This window comes from Ambystoma mexicanum, chromosome 2p, assembly GCF_040938575.1.
Source record: "Ambystoma mexicanum isolate Mex_15411 chromosome 2p, UKY_AmexF1_1, whole genome shotgun sequence".
In the NCBI taxonomy this organism is placed as follows: Eukaryota; Metazoa; Chordata; class Amphibia; order Caudata; family Ambystomatidae; genus Ambystoma; species Ambystoma mexicanum.
Window position 1 is genome coordinate 381,466,994 of NC_090923.1, and position 16,685 is coordinate 381,483,678.

The window sequence follows — 16,685 nt, forward strand, 5'->3', positions numbered from 1 at the left end:
AAATATGTTTTGACTGTAAAACTGGAATGTTGTAATAATTATTCCTTTACACCTAGTTATTCATACACATTAATAGATACATTTTACCGATCACGCAGTAATAATACACAAAATGCACTACTGGTCCAAACATATCCATGGTGCTGTGTGGGTGAAAGAAGAGGCACATGGCCCTACATGTTTATTTTGTTGGGAGTATTTTTACTCACACTTTTTATTTTTTGCAAGTATTTGCCTATTTTTAGGGAGTAAAAGTGGCCAATACACCCCTTATCTGTAGGGGTTGGGTGAAGCCCAGTGAGCTCTTTTCTTCCAATTACTAATTGAAGACATTTGATGTGAGACTTACCTGTAATGATCACTTGACATTTTCCCTCATTTGATAAAGAATAATCTGAACATAAAAGGTACATTGCATAATATTTCTTAAAGCCTGGCTAAAGAGATTTCGGAAACTGACAGAATAGATGCACACAAATAATACATCAAAAAACATTTTATTTTATGTATAGCAATACAATTTACATATTAAATAACGAGAATGATTTGATATAGTTGTCAACAGAACAAAAAAGGAAATGTCAAGTTACAAAAAAGCATCACATTTTTAGATGAGTCAATGAGACAAACTTATTCAGTGAATGGCAAGGTGCACACACCGACAACAACAAAAATAATTTTCACAACAACATCCCTAAAGAAATTACATTCATTCTCTAGGAATGTGTAGATGGTTACTTGAATACACAAAGTTTGTCTGCACATATCCACCACAAAACTATGAAGGAGTTGAAACTAGAAAAAAATTAGCTTTATATGAAAATATAAAATTCTATGATTATATACCATAGATACAAAGTTCCCAGTTGATGCTTATCAAAGCAACATATTATTTACAGTTTTAATGATTTTCTCCTATTAAAAAATGCACAAATGAATTATGGGTAGACATGAAATCTTAATTCTTTAGAAATAAATGGCTGCTTTTAGCTTTAAATGTCATACCAAAAGAATGAAAGAAATGTCACTACCCCAAATGTTGGAGAGTGTGACATTTTATAAAATCAAAAATCTCCTCATTGGGAGACAGGTTTATTCTTACAACTCAAGACAATTCTCTTGTAATAATTGTCTTTTTTTTTAGAAAATTCATCCATTTGTTAATGTAATACCAAACACATGGCTCATAAGTTGAGTAAAGTGGCAGCCAAATGTCTCAAAATAAATGCTTCTTTTCCTTCGTTTTAGCACAATTCTGGATGCACAATTTCAGAGTTGTCCTTATGAATAAGCAATGCCACTTTCTTTTAGATTGTTCAGATATGTCAAGAGAGAAAGTGCTACACATGAACATGTAGAACAAAGGTACAAAAACAAGAATAGACAAGTTGGTTATTATTTACAAGTGTTCCCTTCATAAACATAAAAAAACAGTTGCCATTTAAACATAAGTCTTAAAACAGAACATGATGGCAGTTGAAAAAGCATGTTGAAACATGGCTGCTAAATATGCAAGAATGCTAAAATGTATTTAGTATTTTAGGAATCTTAAACCACGTTATTTTGAATTAGGAATCTGTATCTTTGGTAAATTTGATCTCTATAATTTCCACTACTCTTAAATTAAATGCATACTTTTAAGACTAAACAATATGAAGGCAATTGTGCTGTGTTTTATTGTTGGAACATACGTCTTCTGGAAATTCTGTAAATGAAACGATTGTGAAGCCAAGAGAAACATGTCAATTGCAATAGATCACAATTGTAGTGCATTACCAATTTCTAATAAAGGCCTGACACATTTTGTTATAAAATGTTTCTGTTTGCAATATCTGGATTGAAACAGGCAAAGCTTTTGAAAAAGGTAAACCTTTTTGAAGATTTCAAATGAAGTAGGCCATAAACAAGTCCAAACGTAATATCTACACTTGCAAAAGCAACAAAAAATATAAGACCCATTGTTTTGTATGACGCTACCTGGACTGAAAATGTAGCATTAAACTTCTCACTTTTCATTCATTGTGATGTTTTTGTAAATCTCTTATTTTGATGAAAAATTTAACTTTTTAAAATATGTTTCTATGCAACTTGTTGAGATTGTGTTTAACAATGCCTATAAAGTACATCAGACTTGGAAACTTTTTACAGCCTTATACATTAAAATTATATTATAAAATTTCCTTTGTAACTTGCCTGAGATGGTCTAGCCGATTTTAATAATAGGGTAGCAGAAGAATATTCCTGTGCTGGTTAAAGAGAAATAAAAATGGTGTTCCAATGCTGTCCTAATAGTTCAGTACTTAACTTTATCCCTGCTATATTGGTAATGTTTTTCGTAAAGTTATGTGTTCATCTTCTTAAAGTTTAAATGAAAGAAAGCTATTAATGACAAGAATAATGAAAATAAATATTTTCATTGGAATGACGATCAACACTGCACCTGAAGTGTCATTATTAAACTGCGAAATGGATAACAAACGGTATGAACCATAATCAAACCTAATGTGGAATGCCAGAACGACACTTCCACAGGTACAAATTCACTATTGTATATTGATAGTTCTGATACTTGAAATAGTATATTAAAATGTAAATTGACGGTACAGTCAAAACGAACGCAAATGTTTTCTTTGTGAACCGCAATTAAAATATCTTACATACATTTTATTTTCTCAGAAATAAATATCAACTTTGTAAGTGAAGAGCAATTAATTTGACATTTCGGTTTAATAAATATTTTTGGCACACCATTTTTGTTTTCAAAAGCCACTTTTGCATTTCTGAAGGCAAGAAATGAAATGGTTTCTATTTCACTTGATTGATCTGGTATTCAAATATTGACCATGGTTCACTTAAAAAAAAAACTAGTGAAGAAAATGCACTGCTGTAAAATAGCCAACTATCAATATTTTAAGATGTTTAGTTACTCTAGAAAGAGTTTCTACCAGCAGTGTATCACTGTACTTAGTGTACATAGTGTAGTCATATCCAACATAAAAGTCACTCTACTATGACTGTGGGAACTTGCTACTTGCTAAGAAAGATTGTTGCATCAATCCAAGAAGCAAACTGCTTCCATCATTGGCGTAATTTTTATAATCACCAACCACCTTCACCGAGAGGATCAATTGAAAAAAGCTATCATGAATCTTCTTCCACTTGATACATTATTAAAATAATTGTCAGAAGAGGAAATGGGAGGGGTTGTGCTGAGTACTACAAAGGTCCCTGTATACTGCTTCTGCAGCTGTTCATCATCGAAACTGAATTCACATCAGTACTTTTTGGACTGAACGACATGGAAAATCCATGAGTTCATTACATATATGGTGCTGCAGCAAATGCTGAAATTGACAGTAAAAAGATTTGGTTTATACCACAAGTTTTCTATTCATGAGTTCATGTTACTAGTCAGCAGACTCACCTTTAGAGGGACCTATATATTAAGAAATATACACATTTTAATGGATCTCCTCTAGTACAAAGTTTAATACATGATTCAGATCGATAAAGGAAACCAAATGCTTCAACACTTGACTGCTGATTAAACAAATATATTAAACCATCAAGCACAAGATGAACATTGACCAAACAATGAGGTAACCAAACACTCCCACAAACCCAAAACATCTCTCTGACAGCAATTCATTAATTTTAAACAATTTACAGGCGTTGCATTAACTCAAAAAGGGAGTAATTGAGGAATGTAATAAACAAATCAAATATATATTGGATTTAAGACCATCAAAAACTGTGCTAGTTATTAGATATGAACGTAAAGGGGATGGTTGATAAAACCTCAAACAAGTAGACCAAATTCGACAGGGATGGAGGAACCTGCAGCAATAATCTGTTTCATTACATCAAACAGCTCCACATCATTGACCGATTATGTATCACTTAAAAGGGAACGTTTTAAACAGGGAAATCCTAAGGTGGACAATTTGGCTCTGACTGGAATGTGATCACACCAAATTGTCATAGGATTGCTGATTTAGAATAGACTAATACCTATCTTACCCAGTTTAGAATACATTCAGAAAAGGTAGCCATTGGAAAAGGTTGAGAAAAATCAAGAAAATGACAACCATACGTGACTGGATTACTACAGCAACTATGAAAGCATGCTTATGGCTAACTTTTTTTCTGTTGGCCTTTATGGTTCTGCAGTGAAACGCACTTGATTTGATAACAGTCTGTGGGCATTTTATGATTCAACTGAACAAGAAGTGCCATAAACAAACTGTCATAATACATTTTCAGCAAATGATCAATATAAAGTACAACAGAAAAACGTATCTCCTACCAAAAGATAAACGAATCTAAACCTGTAACCAAACTGATGTAACGAAGATAAATGTTATGTGAAATTGATGCAAAGCTAACAAGATGACTAGTGATATTCATACATATTGAGGACTTTGTCATGTGTTTCACTGTTTAGTGCTGATTCAAGGTTGGCTATAAAAAGGACATTTTCTTAGGTCTAGTATGGAGGTAATTGTGATCATCTGTACAGCATATAGGCGGTGAAATACAGCTTCTGGTCAACAGCGTCTGTTTACAGGGATCGTACTCTCCTCCACTGCAGCTAGGGAGGAGAGTGCATTTTTTGCTGGGTTACAAACCTGAGGTCACAAGAATTGGTCGCAGGTGGGGACAGTCCTTCAGGGAACTGTCCTTGTGACATGTGTTTACTTTTTGCCTTTCCAGGAAGGTTCCTTAATTATGCACTGTAAGGTACACACAGTGCAAGAGGATTTATACCCCCATAATGAAAATTGCGTCCTGTGGCCACTGGCTGGTCAACAGAGGTGCGGCCTGGTGTCATTTATAGGCTCGTACATATTTATTTAGTGCTGGATGGGAATTAGTCAGCATTATCATTTCTTTTTCTACAGTTGAATCGGCTTTCAGAAAACTGGCGAGATAATCTCACTTTCTGCAGTTATTTTGAGTGATGAAACATATATTGTGCAAAAAGTTAGTGTTTGTCTTTCGGTTTTCATTTATAATAATAATTATAATGGGTGGATTAGACTGATGTGAATCACAGTGCTTTTATTATATAGTCAAATTCACATTTCAATCAAACACTTGTGTACAAGCGCAATAGAAATAAAATATCAATATTAATTTGTTATAGGAACACATCAAGGACGTGCCCCTGAAGATGGGAACTGATCCTCAAACTGAACCTAAAACATGCATACACGAGGCTCCTTGTTTAGGTTTTTAAGTGTACATTAGGTAATAGGGAAACACATTAGTTGATTTATATTTAGAAATGGGATTGTCTCCTTTTAATACCTGTTGTATATGAAATGTTTTTGATGTTCTTACCTTACTAATACTACACATGCATTGTATTATGTGAAGGTGTATTTGATGATGTTTTTGTTCTTTTTAACAATGAACTTCAATCGAAGATTCTAAAAAGCACTAAATTGGCTGAGGTTGTTTAGTTTGAACTCACTCGCTAGTCTGCAGTTGAGATCAGTCAGTGTTCCTACCGGACAAGACTAGTTTCAAAACCATGATGGTCTGGTCTGAGGTGGAGATGGAGAGCTGACCAGATTACTGGAAGAACATGAGAGGGGTTCAGTTAAAGAACATCATGAATAACTTCATTGAGACCAAAGAGGTAGGCTCAGAGCTTCAAATTGAGAGTGTGTGATAATATATGACTATGTTTATGTAAGGATGCTGTTGGGACAGTACATGGTAAGCTCTTCCATGACTTGCAAAGATTGCAACGAGATCTCCAGTGAGGTAAACATTTTATCTGTCCACATCTTTGACAGGGATTTGCAGACAAAGCAAATGATGAACTTGTGGGAAAGTGACACATTTCAAAATAATGAATTTGGCTCCATTAACATCACTGGCGCTTCTATTTGTGTAATTTTGATGGATTTCTTGAGTTGGGGTGAGCGACCGAGGGGAGGCTGTGGCTGGCACGAGAGATAGCAGAGGCTCCAACTCAACCAGAGTGCCTGCCCAAAACATGAGTCATGGCAAGCCCTGCCTGCTGTCACAAAAACAAGCTGACCAGCATTAAATAAATCCTGTTTGACACCTGCTTGCCCCCAAACAGCATGCAATACCAGGCTCTGCAGGATGAACACTCACTTTAAGCGACTATGTTTAACTGGTCAAGCAATCGAGCCGGCATATCATTTCAGTGGCTTTCTACCAGTGTGAAATTGTTTTCATCACTCAACACTGCCGTTCCCCTCAGTAGTGGTGCTAGTTGTGGGCTTGGGTGGATGGAGAAAGGCTGAAACATGACAAAAGGTCAACCTCTTTCTTAAAACTTTGGAGTGCTTATTTGTGGCACCCTATATTTCTTTGACATCATGCAAAAGATGAAGTGCATGGCCTGTGTCAAACAAACACGGGTAATTATTCCACATTCTTCTGAGCTCTGTCTTTATATCTTAAAAATTGAATATACAATAGGGCAGAATTCAGAAATCTCAAGTTGTCCCATTTCAGGTGGGAAGTAATCCACCATTCCTGGTTTTTAGGTTTATGCACATTGCATTCTGGTTCTTGTAGTTCTGCATGCATAATATGAACACACTGTAACCACTGTACAATACTGCAAAATGACATGATAAAAGAAGCTATGACTGCAGCATAACACAAGATTTTCTGTGAGCAATTTCTTCACCACCCGCGTTGTTGGGGATGTTAGGTGAGAAACGTGGACTGTGGTTAGTGCCATTACTGAGTTTTATCAGCTTTGGCTTTTTAATACCCGCTTATTGCATGCTAGTTCACATGCAGATTACAGGTGCATGGCAAAACAAGACCATATTGAGGTTTCCCAGCATAAATGCTGGTGCAATGGAATGTGGGACATTAGCAAATTAGTGTACTTGAAGAAAACTTTAAGCTGTTTGTGACCACTAATTTGGGTCACCGATTGAACATTTTGAATGTCCTTTTATGTTGTCCTCTAATCACTCAACAATTGAATGCTGACTCTGCTCCATCCAGCAGGCCCTCACAACTGGAAACATGTTATGTCTGTGATTTATAAACTATTTTATAGAAGACGTACAAAGCCATTCTTTGGCTGGCTTGCATTTGGCTCAGAGGCATGCAAACCTGCCGGTGTTGTCCTGCCCATTAATTGTATGGCTCTCGGATCCCTATTCTTGAAGGTAAAGGCTACACCTACCGCCAGTCTCCTACTTGAATGGCAAAGAGAATAGGGAGGGAGAAAAGCACCAATGAATATACATCTGCAGTGATGGTACTTATCAATGTATCAATGTTTATGAAAGTGCAAGGAAGTCCATGTTATGAACCTCAATACGGCATGTACATTTTGGATGTATTTTCACGCTGTGCGACAGTTAATTCCACCACCCAGATGAGAAAACCTAACGGTTTATAATGCTGATGTACTATGGTAATGTGATGGTGCGTTATAATCCATGTAAGAATTGCCCCATCAGCTGAGAGCTATCATTGTCAAAGGGGCTAATTGGAGGTGGGAAAGAACAGTAGAATCAGGTCCCAAAATATACAAACTGACATCCCTCTTGCCTTGCAGCCCTTCGCTTGCATGCCGGAATGAGCATGCTCTGAAGTGGTTGTACTTTCGAAAAGGCTTTCTGGGGTCCAGCAGGCAGGCTGTGGCTCCAGGGGAAAGCTGGGGAGTGTAGTCCATCTGAATGGATGGCAATCTTTGTAAAATGGTAAAATGAAATGTACGCTTTCTTCCAGTTTACTTTAGCTTATTTGTATGGCACTATAAAAGTGGCCCGGAGGTATACGGGCGTCGAGAATAGAAGATAGATGTCACGGGGAGGGCCAAGGAACTAGCCACCACAAATGATCTAAACAGATATGTTTTAAGTTGTTTCTTAAATCCCTCCAAACACTAGCAGTTTCTTGACTCAATTGGCAATACATTCCACTTCGCAGGTGCTGCCATCCAGAAAGCCCCCTTTCGGACCAATTCAAGTGTAGCTTTCGGTATTTGCAGCAGGTAGGTAATGGTAAGTAGCCTAAAGTTTAGCCTCTCGGCAAAGGGAAACCAATGCAGGCTTCTTCGCACCTCTGACACATGTGCATAATTTTGCATCCCCATAATCGCTCTAATAGTGCTATTTTGTAGAACGTGGAGTTTAGAGAGTTCTGTTTTTCCCACCCCTACAAGAAGAGAGCAACAATCAATTTTTTCAGAAATGAGTGAATATGCAAGACAAGCCGAATATAATAAGCTGATGCAGAGACAAGACTGTTGACCTGGGCAGACATACTTAATGCCTGATCAAATGTCACTCCTAGTATTTTTATTTTCCCTTTTGTGGGAATGTCATGATTTGCAATGCAGAAGGATTCATAATCCGCAACAAGCTTTAAGAGTCTGGGCCTGGTACCAACAATCATGAGCTCTGTCTTTCATGGTTCAATGCCAGCCCACTCAAGTCCATCCACTCATGTATTAGACCATAGATTTCTGATACTACTAGGCCGTCCTTCGCATAACTGCGTGATAAGGGCATGAGGCATTGCAAATCATCTGCATAATTAGAAAAGCACATTTTTTTCTCCTCCAGTATATGAAAAAATGGGGGCATGAAAATGTTATATAAAACCGGGGATTAGGAGGACCCTTGAGGGACTCCATAACTAAGTAGAAAAGGGTCTCCTTCCAATTGCTTACTGCAAACCCGCATAGTCACATTACCTAGAAAGGACTGCATACAATACCTCACTTGATCACTAAAATTGGCCACCTCCTGTAGGCTAGTCAGAAGGAGGGGGTGGTCCACTAAATCAAACACAGCTGATAAATCCAGGGACATCGGCAGCATTGTAGAACATCATTAATATCAGTCATCATATTGGAATTTAGTTCCAGTAACGCCGATTCAGTACTGAAACCAAGTCTGAAGCCAGAATGCCCACCATTCAGAATAGGATGATCTTTTATGTGGGTCAAAAGTTGTTCATAGGCCACTCTATCCATTATCTTCAAAATTAAGGGCGCGTTAGAGATAGGCTGATAATTGGTGACATTTTTGGGGTCCTGATTTTTTTTTTTAATAAAGGGGTAATCCAGGCACCCTTTAATCTGGTGGGGACCCTACCTTCTTTAAAGGACGCATTCACAATACGAAGTTCATCTTCGGTAATACTTCTAAAATTAAACGTTGGTGTAGTCTGTGATAAAATGTGATTTTCCATCAACAAATCCTTAGGAGATTCAACTGGCTGCGTGGATATGGTTTGTTCTATAACATTTTTAATCTTTTCTGTCTTAGTTAACACAGCCTCTTGGATGTGCGTGCACAACTCTTGATCGTTACAAATAGATTCTTGACATTTGACATCAGGTTTTTCCAATTCCTTAAGAAAAACAAAAAGTTTCTTTGCAGTCATGTAGGGCATTTTCAATGCATACTTCATAACACTTTTTTTGCTTTTATGGTAAGCTATCCTATGGTCTTCCTTCTTAGATTTTTTTCAACTGGTAGAATTGTTTTCTTTTATCCACTCTTAAGGTCAGATGTTTTTGGGATGATTACTAACCTTACTATTTTTTAAAGGAGCTAGCGTGTCAATAGCTTTAGAAAGGGCATCCAGGAAGGTGTCGGTCAAACCATCCGCATTCATCAGAGACGACATATTTATCTGAGCTGTGGTGGTATGCACTCCTTCATTGACTCCGGGCTGATTCTCTTCAAATTTCTGGACATAATCCAGTTTTGATTTAGTATACTCTTTTTTGCACTGACTGGGAGTATTTATCCTAATTTTGATGCAGGAATGATCCAACCATGGCCATAAGGAGATGTCAGGTGTATCAATCTTCAACTTTAGTGTAAATACTCAGTCCAACATGTGGCCCTTAGAGTGCGTGGGTTTATCTATATGTTGTTGAAAGCCCAAGGCATTAATTAATCTAACAAGTGCCCTAGCGGCAGGACCTTTAAGGTCATCCAGTCCATGGAGCAGGGATAAATAAAGATGTCCTTGCTGGTATGATCTGATCATGTATTGAGGATGCGGTCAGGTTCTAGGTCTTTTCCATCAGTGTTGTTCTGCTAAAATATTATTGATCTGAATCACAGACAAGAAAACCAACATTATGAATTAATCCATGATCATTGCAGGGATAATTTAGGTTTGGCAACTACAACTTAAGATCCTTGCAGGATTGCAGACACTAGAGGACTTCATTTTCAAATCAATGATGCAGTTCAACACACACAAGGCCAGACGAAGGGTTTAATCATGTACAGCTAGTTGGTTGCAACCTGCCTATTCTCTTACTTTGGGCATTTTCTTCTAGCACTATTTAGCTATTTGTGTCTGTATACTAGGAGTTACATTGTCAGAGTTTGGGCTGCAATGTATGAACACTACAGCTAAATTCACATGGGTATGCAAGTCCAGAAAAAAAATATCCTTTGGTCAGATTTTGCAATTAAAAAACAGTGGGTACTTGCCCAGTGGTAGGGGAATTCATGAAATCAGAACTTTCGGGGCATCCTTTGTTGAGGAAGGATGAGAGGAGGAGTGGGCCTTATTACAGCCAGAACTGAATTATATATGATTTAATTTATTAAGTAGTATTCAAGTGTATGTATTGCCACTTAATCTGATTAAGTTCAATGGTCTTGGTCTCATTCTTGCAAAACGCAATCATGGTGTGCATATTGATGGATTGTAGGACTATAGAATGGCCGACTGCATATCTAGCAACCATGAAAACAGATTATTGATGACTCATGTCATCTTGACATACTCAATGACTAAAATCTAATCCGAGTACTAGACTACCCTACTAGTTGGGAAAATAGATTTCACAATAGATATACATAATATTTCAAACTGTATGAAACAGTTCCTTTTTGGGATATGGATCATATAGTTAAGAGGAGTCTAAAGATCTAGTATTTTTGGGATAAAATAGAGCAGATGAATGGATGGGTCTGTTCGAATTCATTAATTGATATTTAAGTATTATAAAAATCGGTTTATAGTAACTCAAGGTGATGAAACACACATACCTATCAGAATGCTGCATCCATCACAGTTAGTGGCTTAACCATATTTTATTCTGTACAAAAGTTTTCGGTGAGGTGTTTTATTTGAGACAGAATCTAGTCGCGAAAGACATCTTCCACAGGCAAAAACTAAAAATGCCTTCGGACAATCAGTTTCCTTGATTAAAATATCATTGCTATTAATTATGAACCTTCATATTTTCCCAAATACATCTGATTTTAGAGCAGACCATAATAGAACATGGCATGTCTGCACAAAAGTAAAACCAGACACACCTGCAATGTGGCTACTAAAACACAGAATTTGCATTAGAGTGTTGATATTCAGGGGGGCACATAAGTCAGTCTGGAGCTAGGAGCATTGCGAGCACTTGCTGAATCTAGTGTACTCTACTGGGAGATGCTCACTTTGACAAACACCTCTGAGAATGGTTGTATGAAGTTGAAGAAAAGCAGGTATCGTAGCAACTCTGTTATACAGCACTTCATTAACCACAATGCTACATTAATGGGCACCTGTCATTGCCTGTAAAAATACCATTACGGTTAATTAAATGCTGGATAGCGACGTTTTAAACCTGGGTAATTGAGATTTCAGTAGTACAGATTAAGTAAATATAATATGGTAGTTTTCCAGCCATGTGCCAACTGCAATACCAATTATTATGTATCTGACATACCTGTTTATCCGGAACCATTGGATCCCTATTGGTGAGCAATAATTGAGATTTTGCTGCATTTCTGCAGCATTGTCCTTGATATCACATGCCCCATTTTTATAAGGTAGGACCATCATTAAGGCTAGAACTGATTCTTGCCTGTAAGCTTCACATGGGGCAAGTGGTTGCAGATTCCAACCCAAACCTTCTGTGTTGAATGTCAAAAGGTTTGTGCCAAACAGGTGTCGTTTGTGGATAAAAAAAACATTACTGAATAGAACTCTATACAATACAAATCGCAGTGCTACTGATCAGCCAGCAACCCAAATAATAGAACTCTTACAACCAGAAGAGGGCGGGGTTGTTCATGGAATGTGAAAGGTTGCCCCAACCAGCGGTAAGATAATGAACCAGGATTGGAGCATACATGGTGGTTTCAAAACTGCAGCAACAAAGAGGCTACACATACATAAAACAAAGGTGATATGAAAATGATGAACACAAAGTTCATGGACTACACAATAGTAAAACGATTCCTTAATTTGTTTTTTAAAAAAAGCTGTGTTTTAGCATTCAAGATTTAAAAGGCATTGTTCATTCTTGCTAACAAAATGTGACCATATGTAGCAAAAACCGTTGAACGTTCGGTAGATTATTATGGAATGTGACATTGGGGCTTCCTTTTGTTGGAGAACAATATAGGCAGTAACACTGATCAGATAGTGCAAACTAGATTGAATTGTGTCTCACTGTATGACAAACAGAGGTGCAATGCTCAGTAGGATACCATTAATACATAAAATGGCAAAAAATAAATATCAAAAGTTTTATCAGTGTAAAAAAGTAATTGGGTTATTGTATAACCTAAAGTCTGGCAAAAAAAGGCCTCACACAAGGTCACTCGGGATTCATAAGTTCTACAAATTGAGTGCCTTTTCAAAATTCCAATTAAACAAGAGACTCCATGCTCTCCGCGGGGTCCGACTCATCACTGATCACAGTGGTACCATTTTTGTCCAGTGCCATTTGACCGGTTCCATTTTCTTTCGTGCTTATCAGGCTGAGCATCGCTTTATAAAGATACTGGTACTGCTCCTGCAAAAACAACAAAAACTCAATGAACAATTAGGTAGAATTGTTTGAAAGTTTTTACACAGCATGAAAGAAATAACAGATTAAGGATCCAGTTCCCATAAAGCCTGAGGCAAAGTGTTCTATGACCTTGATCAATTCGCACTATGGTATCTTTTTATGCATATATATATCTCTCTATGGCCAGTGCCCAAAACACCTTTCTCTCCCACCTTACCCACACCGTGTGTATACAGAAACCCAAACCAAGTCCAACACACCTGCCCACCATTCCCTGACTGACTTGCCCACTCACTTTGGGTCTCTTCTGCTGATCTCCATCCGCGCCTCAGTCCCTTTACTATTTCCTGCGGTGGCCATCTTCGTTTGGAGTTCTTTTTATGCAGTTTCCCATAAAGAAAACTCGACTAGCACCCTGGATTATAGCCATTAACTGCCCTGAACTCGTGCACGGACCATGTTCACTAGGGCCCACCTGGCGGGGACAGTGTGCTATTACCAGGTCTGTCTGTCAAGGGACATGGAGCTTATCACTATGATGGCATTAGGACTGTAACAGAGAGTGACAATATATCATGTTCACATTTATTGAAAAATGCTTGCGCCTAAACAGTCACTTCTTTTTTGTCATATAAAGTTCTATATGCTGTGTATAATTTTTATTTGTAGGTCCTTTTTGACAGATTCAATTTGCGATATGCTGACTTAGCACCATGACATTTGGTCAGAATGAGCTTATTCAGAGTTAGTTCTACTTTCATCTGCTTGTAGACATCTTTTTTTCTCTCGCTTTAAGATGCCTGCTTACCTTGAACTACTATCTGTCTAATACCGTACTTTGCTTTCATTTTAATACGAGTTTGCTCATATACTGATTAAAAAACGACATGGTTTAGCTCTGATTCCAGGTTGACCCCAACTGTATGCACAGATTAATGCACTCAAGAAAACATAGCATTGTCGCTGGCTATCCATGCAAAATTGCTTCCTTTTCAAAGTCCTCATTGTTTTATTCCATCATTGGGCTAGTACAACCCCCTTTCCTAGTTGAATTGATCTCACACTGTCACTCGCTGATCATCCCAGTCCACCCTGTGTGGTCTCTCCCATTTTCAATTCACCCTCCTGGCACTAAATGTGTTACATCAGATTCTGTGAAATTAAGAACATTTCAGAGTGACTGTCATCCAGATCACACTTAAAGGTGACCTACGCTACCCGGAGGTATCACCAGTGTCTTTGATTACTAGGTTAACCTTTCTCTGCTCAGCCAGTAGAAAAGTAGGCAGGACAGTTGTGTCTCCTTTGATCCCTTTGGAGGTTGGGTAACATCTCCCCAGCCCAGGATATTCCCAGGGGGAAACACTACTGGGGACAATGCATCAAAGAAGATCATAAGGATCAGCCTCACACCAGGTGTTGCATATCAAAAGGCCTTTAAAACTGCATGCTTGGGGAGGGGCAGATTTAGGACTGCGACCTTCAAATGCTGCATCAATCTGCCCCCATTCAGACCAGTCCCTAGTATCTTTGGTGCCAAACCGACCCTTGTGGCCCTCACTATTCGCACTTCTTCAAATGCACACAGAATTTCAGCATGATCCCAGATTGACATCTGCACCCCATCTTAAGCAACGTGACCACCATATTCTAGCCTGTTTTGAACCACTTGCACAGCATCATGAAGCCAGGTTCGATGCGGTCAACAAGCCAAGGTCATCTTTGGGACTTAGAGACTGGTTGCAGCTGATCTGTTTGAGTGTACTGACAACTCAAGGCAACAGAGGGATTGGGGGACTAGCATACAGGAATACTCCATACCCACTAGAATTAGACTCCCTTCAGGGTAAAACCAGCTTGCAAACTTGGCACATTTCTTGTTGGTTACTGTGGCAAACAGAACAATGTCCGGATGGCCCCCAATCCGAGAAATGAGAAGAGATCAAGAACTTGGCTCTGGTGAAGCTCCCATTCGTGACAAGACCAGAGTTCTCAGCAGAGTGACTCTGCTATTGTATTGTGGATGTCTGGCAGGTGAAATGAGATCAGTACATGCTGTGTGCCAGTGTGCATTCCCACAGTGCTCACGCACCCGCAGATAGAACCGTAGAGTGGGTCCCACCCAGTTTGGGGATGTAGACCATGGTGGTGGTGGTGTCTGTGAAGATGCGAACCACAATGTTCTGCGGCTGAGGTTTGAAAGAATTGAGGGCCCAGAACAATGCTCTTAACTCCAACACATTGATGTGATGGTACTTTTCCTCTGGTAGCCATAGACCACTGGCATGGAACTCTCCCATGTGGACTTCACACCCTTCCAAGGATGCATCCGTGGTCACTGTGACTTTATATGCTGGAAGATGAAAGGGGGCTCCCTGAATGAGGCTGTGGCGGCCCCACCATTGGCGAGCTTTGCCGAAGGATGCTGTGACGAGAATAGTCGTCCCAAGATCTAGATACCTGTTGCTAATGAGCATCCAGGAACTTTTGAAGATGCCTCATCTGGAGTCTGCAGTGAGGAATTAACATGATGCGTGCCATCATTCCTAGGAGGGTTTGAGTAAGCAGACCAATGTGATGTGGAGGCTCAAAAGTTGTTGGACCATGTTTAATATCGTTTTCACTCTCTCCTCTGAAGGCATGGAGAAACACACAAGAATGTTGAGGCATGAGCCCAGGAATAGTGAGTTTCGAGTAGAATGCAAACATTTTGCAAAGTTCACTGAGAACCCTAGTGATGTTAGACACTGGATGGCATCTCGGGTGTGTTGCAACGCTACTGGTAGAAACAGGGCTTGTACCAAAAAGTCATCTAGATATGGGTAAAAACATGGATGCCGGAACAAAAAAGGTGGGCCGCAACTGGAGGGAAGAATTTTGTGAATACTCTTGGTGCTGATTTCAGGCCAAAAGGCAGAGCCTTGATCTAATAGTGCCTTCCCTGGACTTGAAACCGCAGAGGCGTCTGTGTCGCCATTCGATGGGCATATGAAAATAAGCATCCTCTAGGTCTATAGAGGAGAGGAGATCTGCTTCTTCCAATTGGTCTAGGATGCATTGCAGCGTTACCATGCAGAATCTTTGAGGCTTGAGGAATTTGTCAAGTCTCCTCAGGTCTAGTAGTGGTCTCCATCCTCATCACATCTTCACCAGAAAGTATCTGGAGTATACTCCTGTTCCTCAAAGGCACAGAGGAACAGGCTCAATCACCCGCCTTGTTTAGGAGGGACTGCACTTCCTGAAGAAGCAATGATTGATTTTTTTCCGGCTTTGAGTCGACAGGAATAGAGGGTTGTTTACCAATCAACTATAGTGTATGGCCCTGTAGAAAAATGGAGAACCCACTAGTCGCTGATGATGTGTTTCCACTGATCGACAAGTCGGCAAGTCATACTCCTACTGGCATGCTGAAGCAGGGGTTCGGTACCATGGCCTGTTCAGGCTTGCTTTAGTTCTCGACTTCTGGACGAAACTCTGCATTATCGCTGGTTTCCTCTGTAAGGTTGAGATCTACCCCTCCAGAGTGTTGCCGGTGCGGGCTGCCTATGTAGGTTAAGAGGCTCTGTAGTCACTCGAAGTCTGTGAGAATCTCACTATACCAGAGAAAAAGGACAGGCTGTGCTGTTGCAGAGAGCCCAGGAAATGTGCTATCTCGGTGTCAGCCTTGATAGCCCTGCAGGGTTTGACCAACCTTTTTTTCCAAAAACATTAGTGCCATCAAAAGGTATATATACCACCTTTGACTGGACCTTGGTCTGAATTCAATGGCTTTTAACCACCCTTGACGGTATAGCACTGCTCTGATACCTATTTGGAAGAACCTAGTATCTGCCATGTCCACAGTGATAGAAATGGTGTGGTCTGATGCCACCTCACCCTCGTGTAACAGCGTAAGCAC

The 16,685-nt window shown here is 39.2% G+C and overlaps 1 protein-coding gene across 2 annotated transcripts in view; it reads right to left on the minus strand.

The window, feature by feature from the left end:
- Positions 1 to 481: 481 nt before the first annotated feature.
- The window catches only part of PTPRG (protein tyrosine phosphatase receptor type G), a 1,528,043-nt gene continuing 1,511,839 nt past the window's right edge, over positions 482 to 16,685 (minus strand). For both annotated transcript variants that reach the window (XM_069643751.1, XM_069643750.1), the window contains one exon: positions 482 to 12,790. In XM_069643751.1, the coding sequence (XP_069499852.1) occupies positions 12,644 to 12,790 (147 nt within the window). In that variant the 3' untranslated portion in view covers positions 482 to 12,643. The remainder of the gene's footprint in view (positions 12,791 to 16,685) is intronic.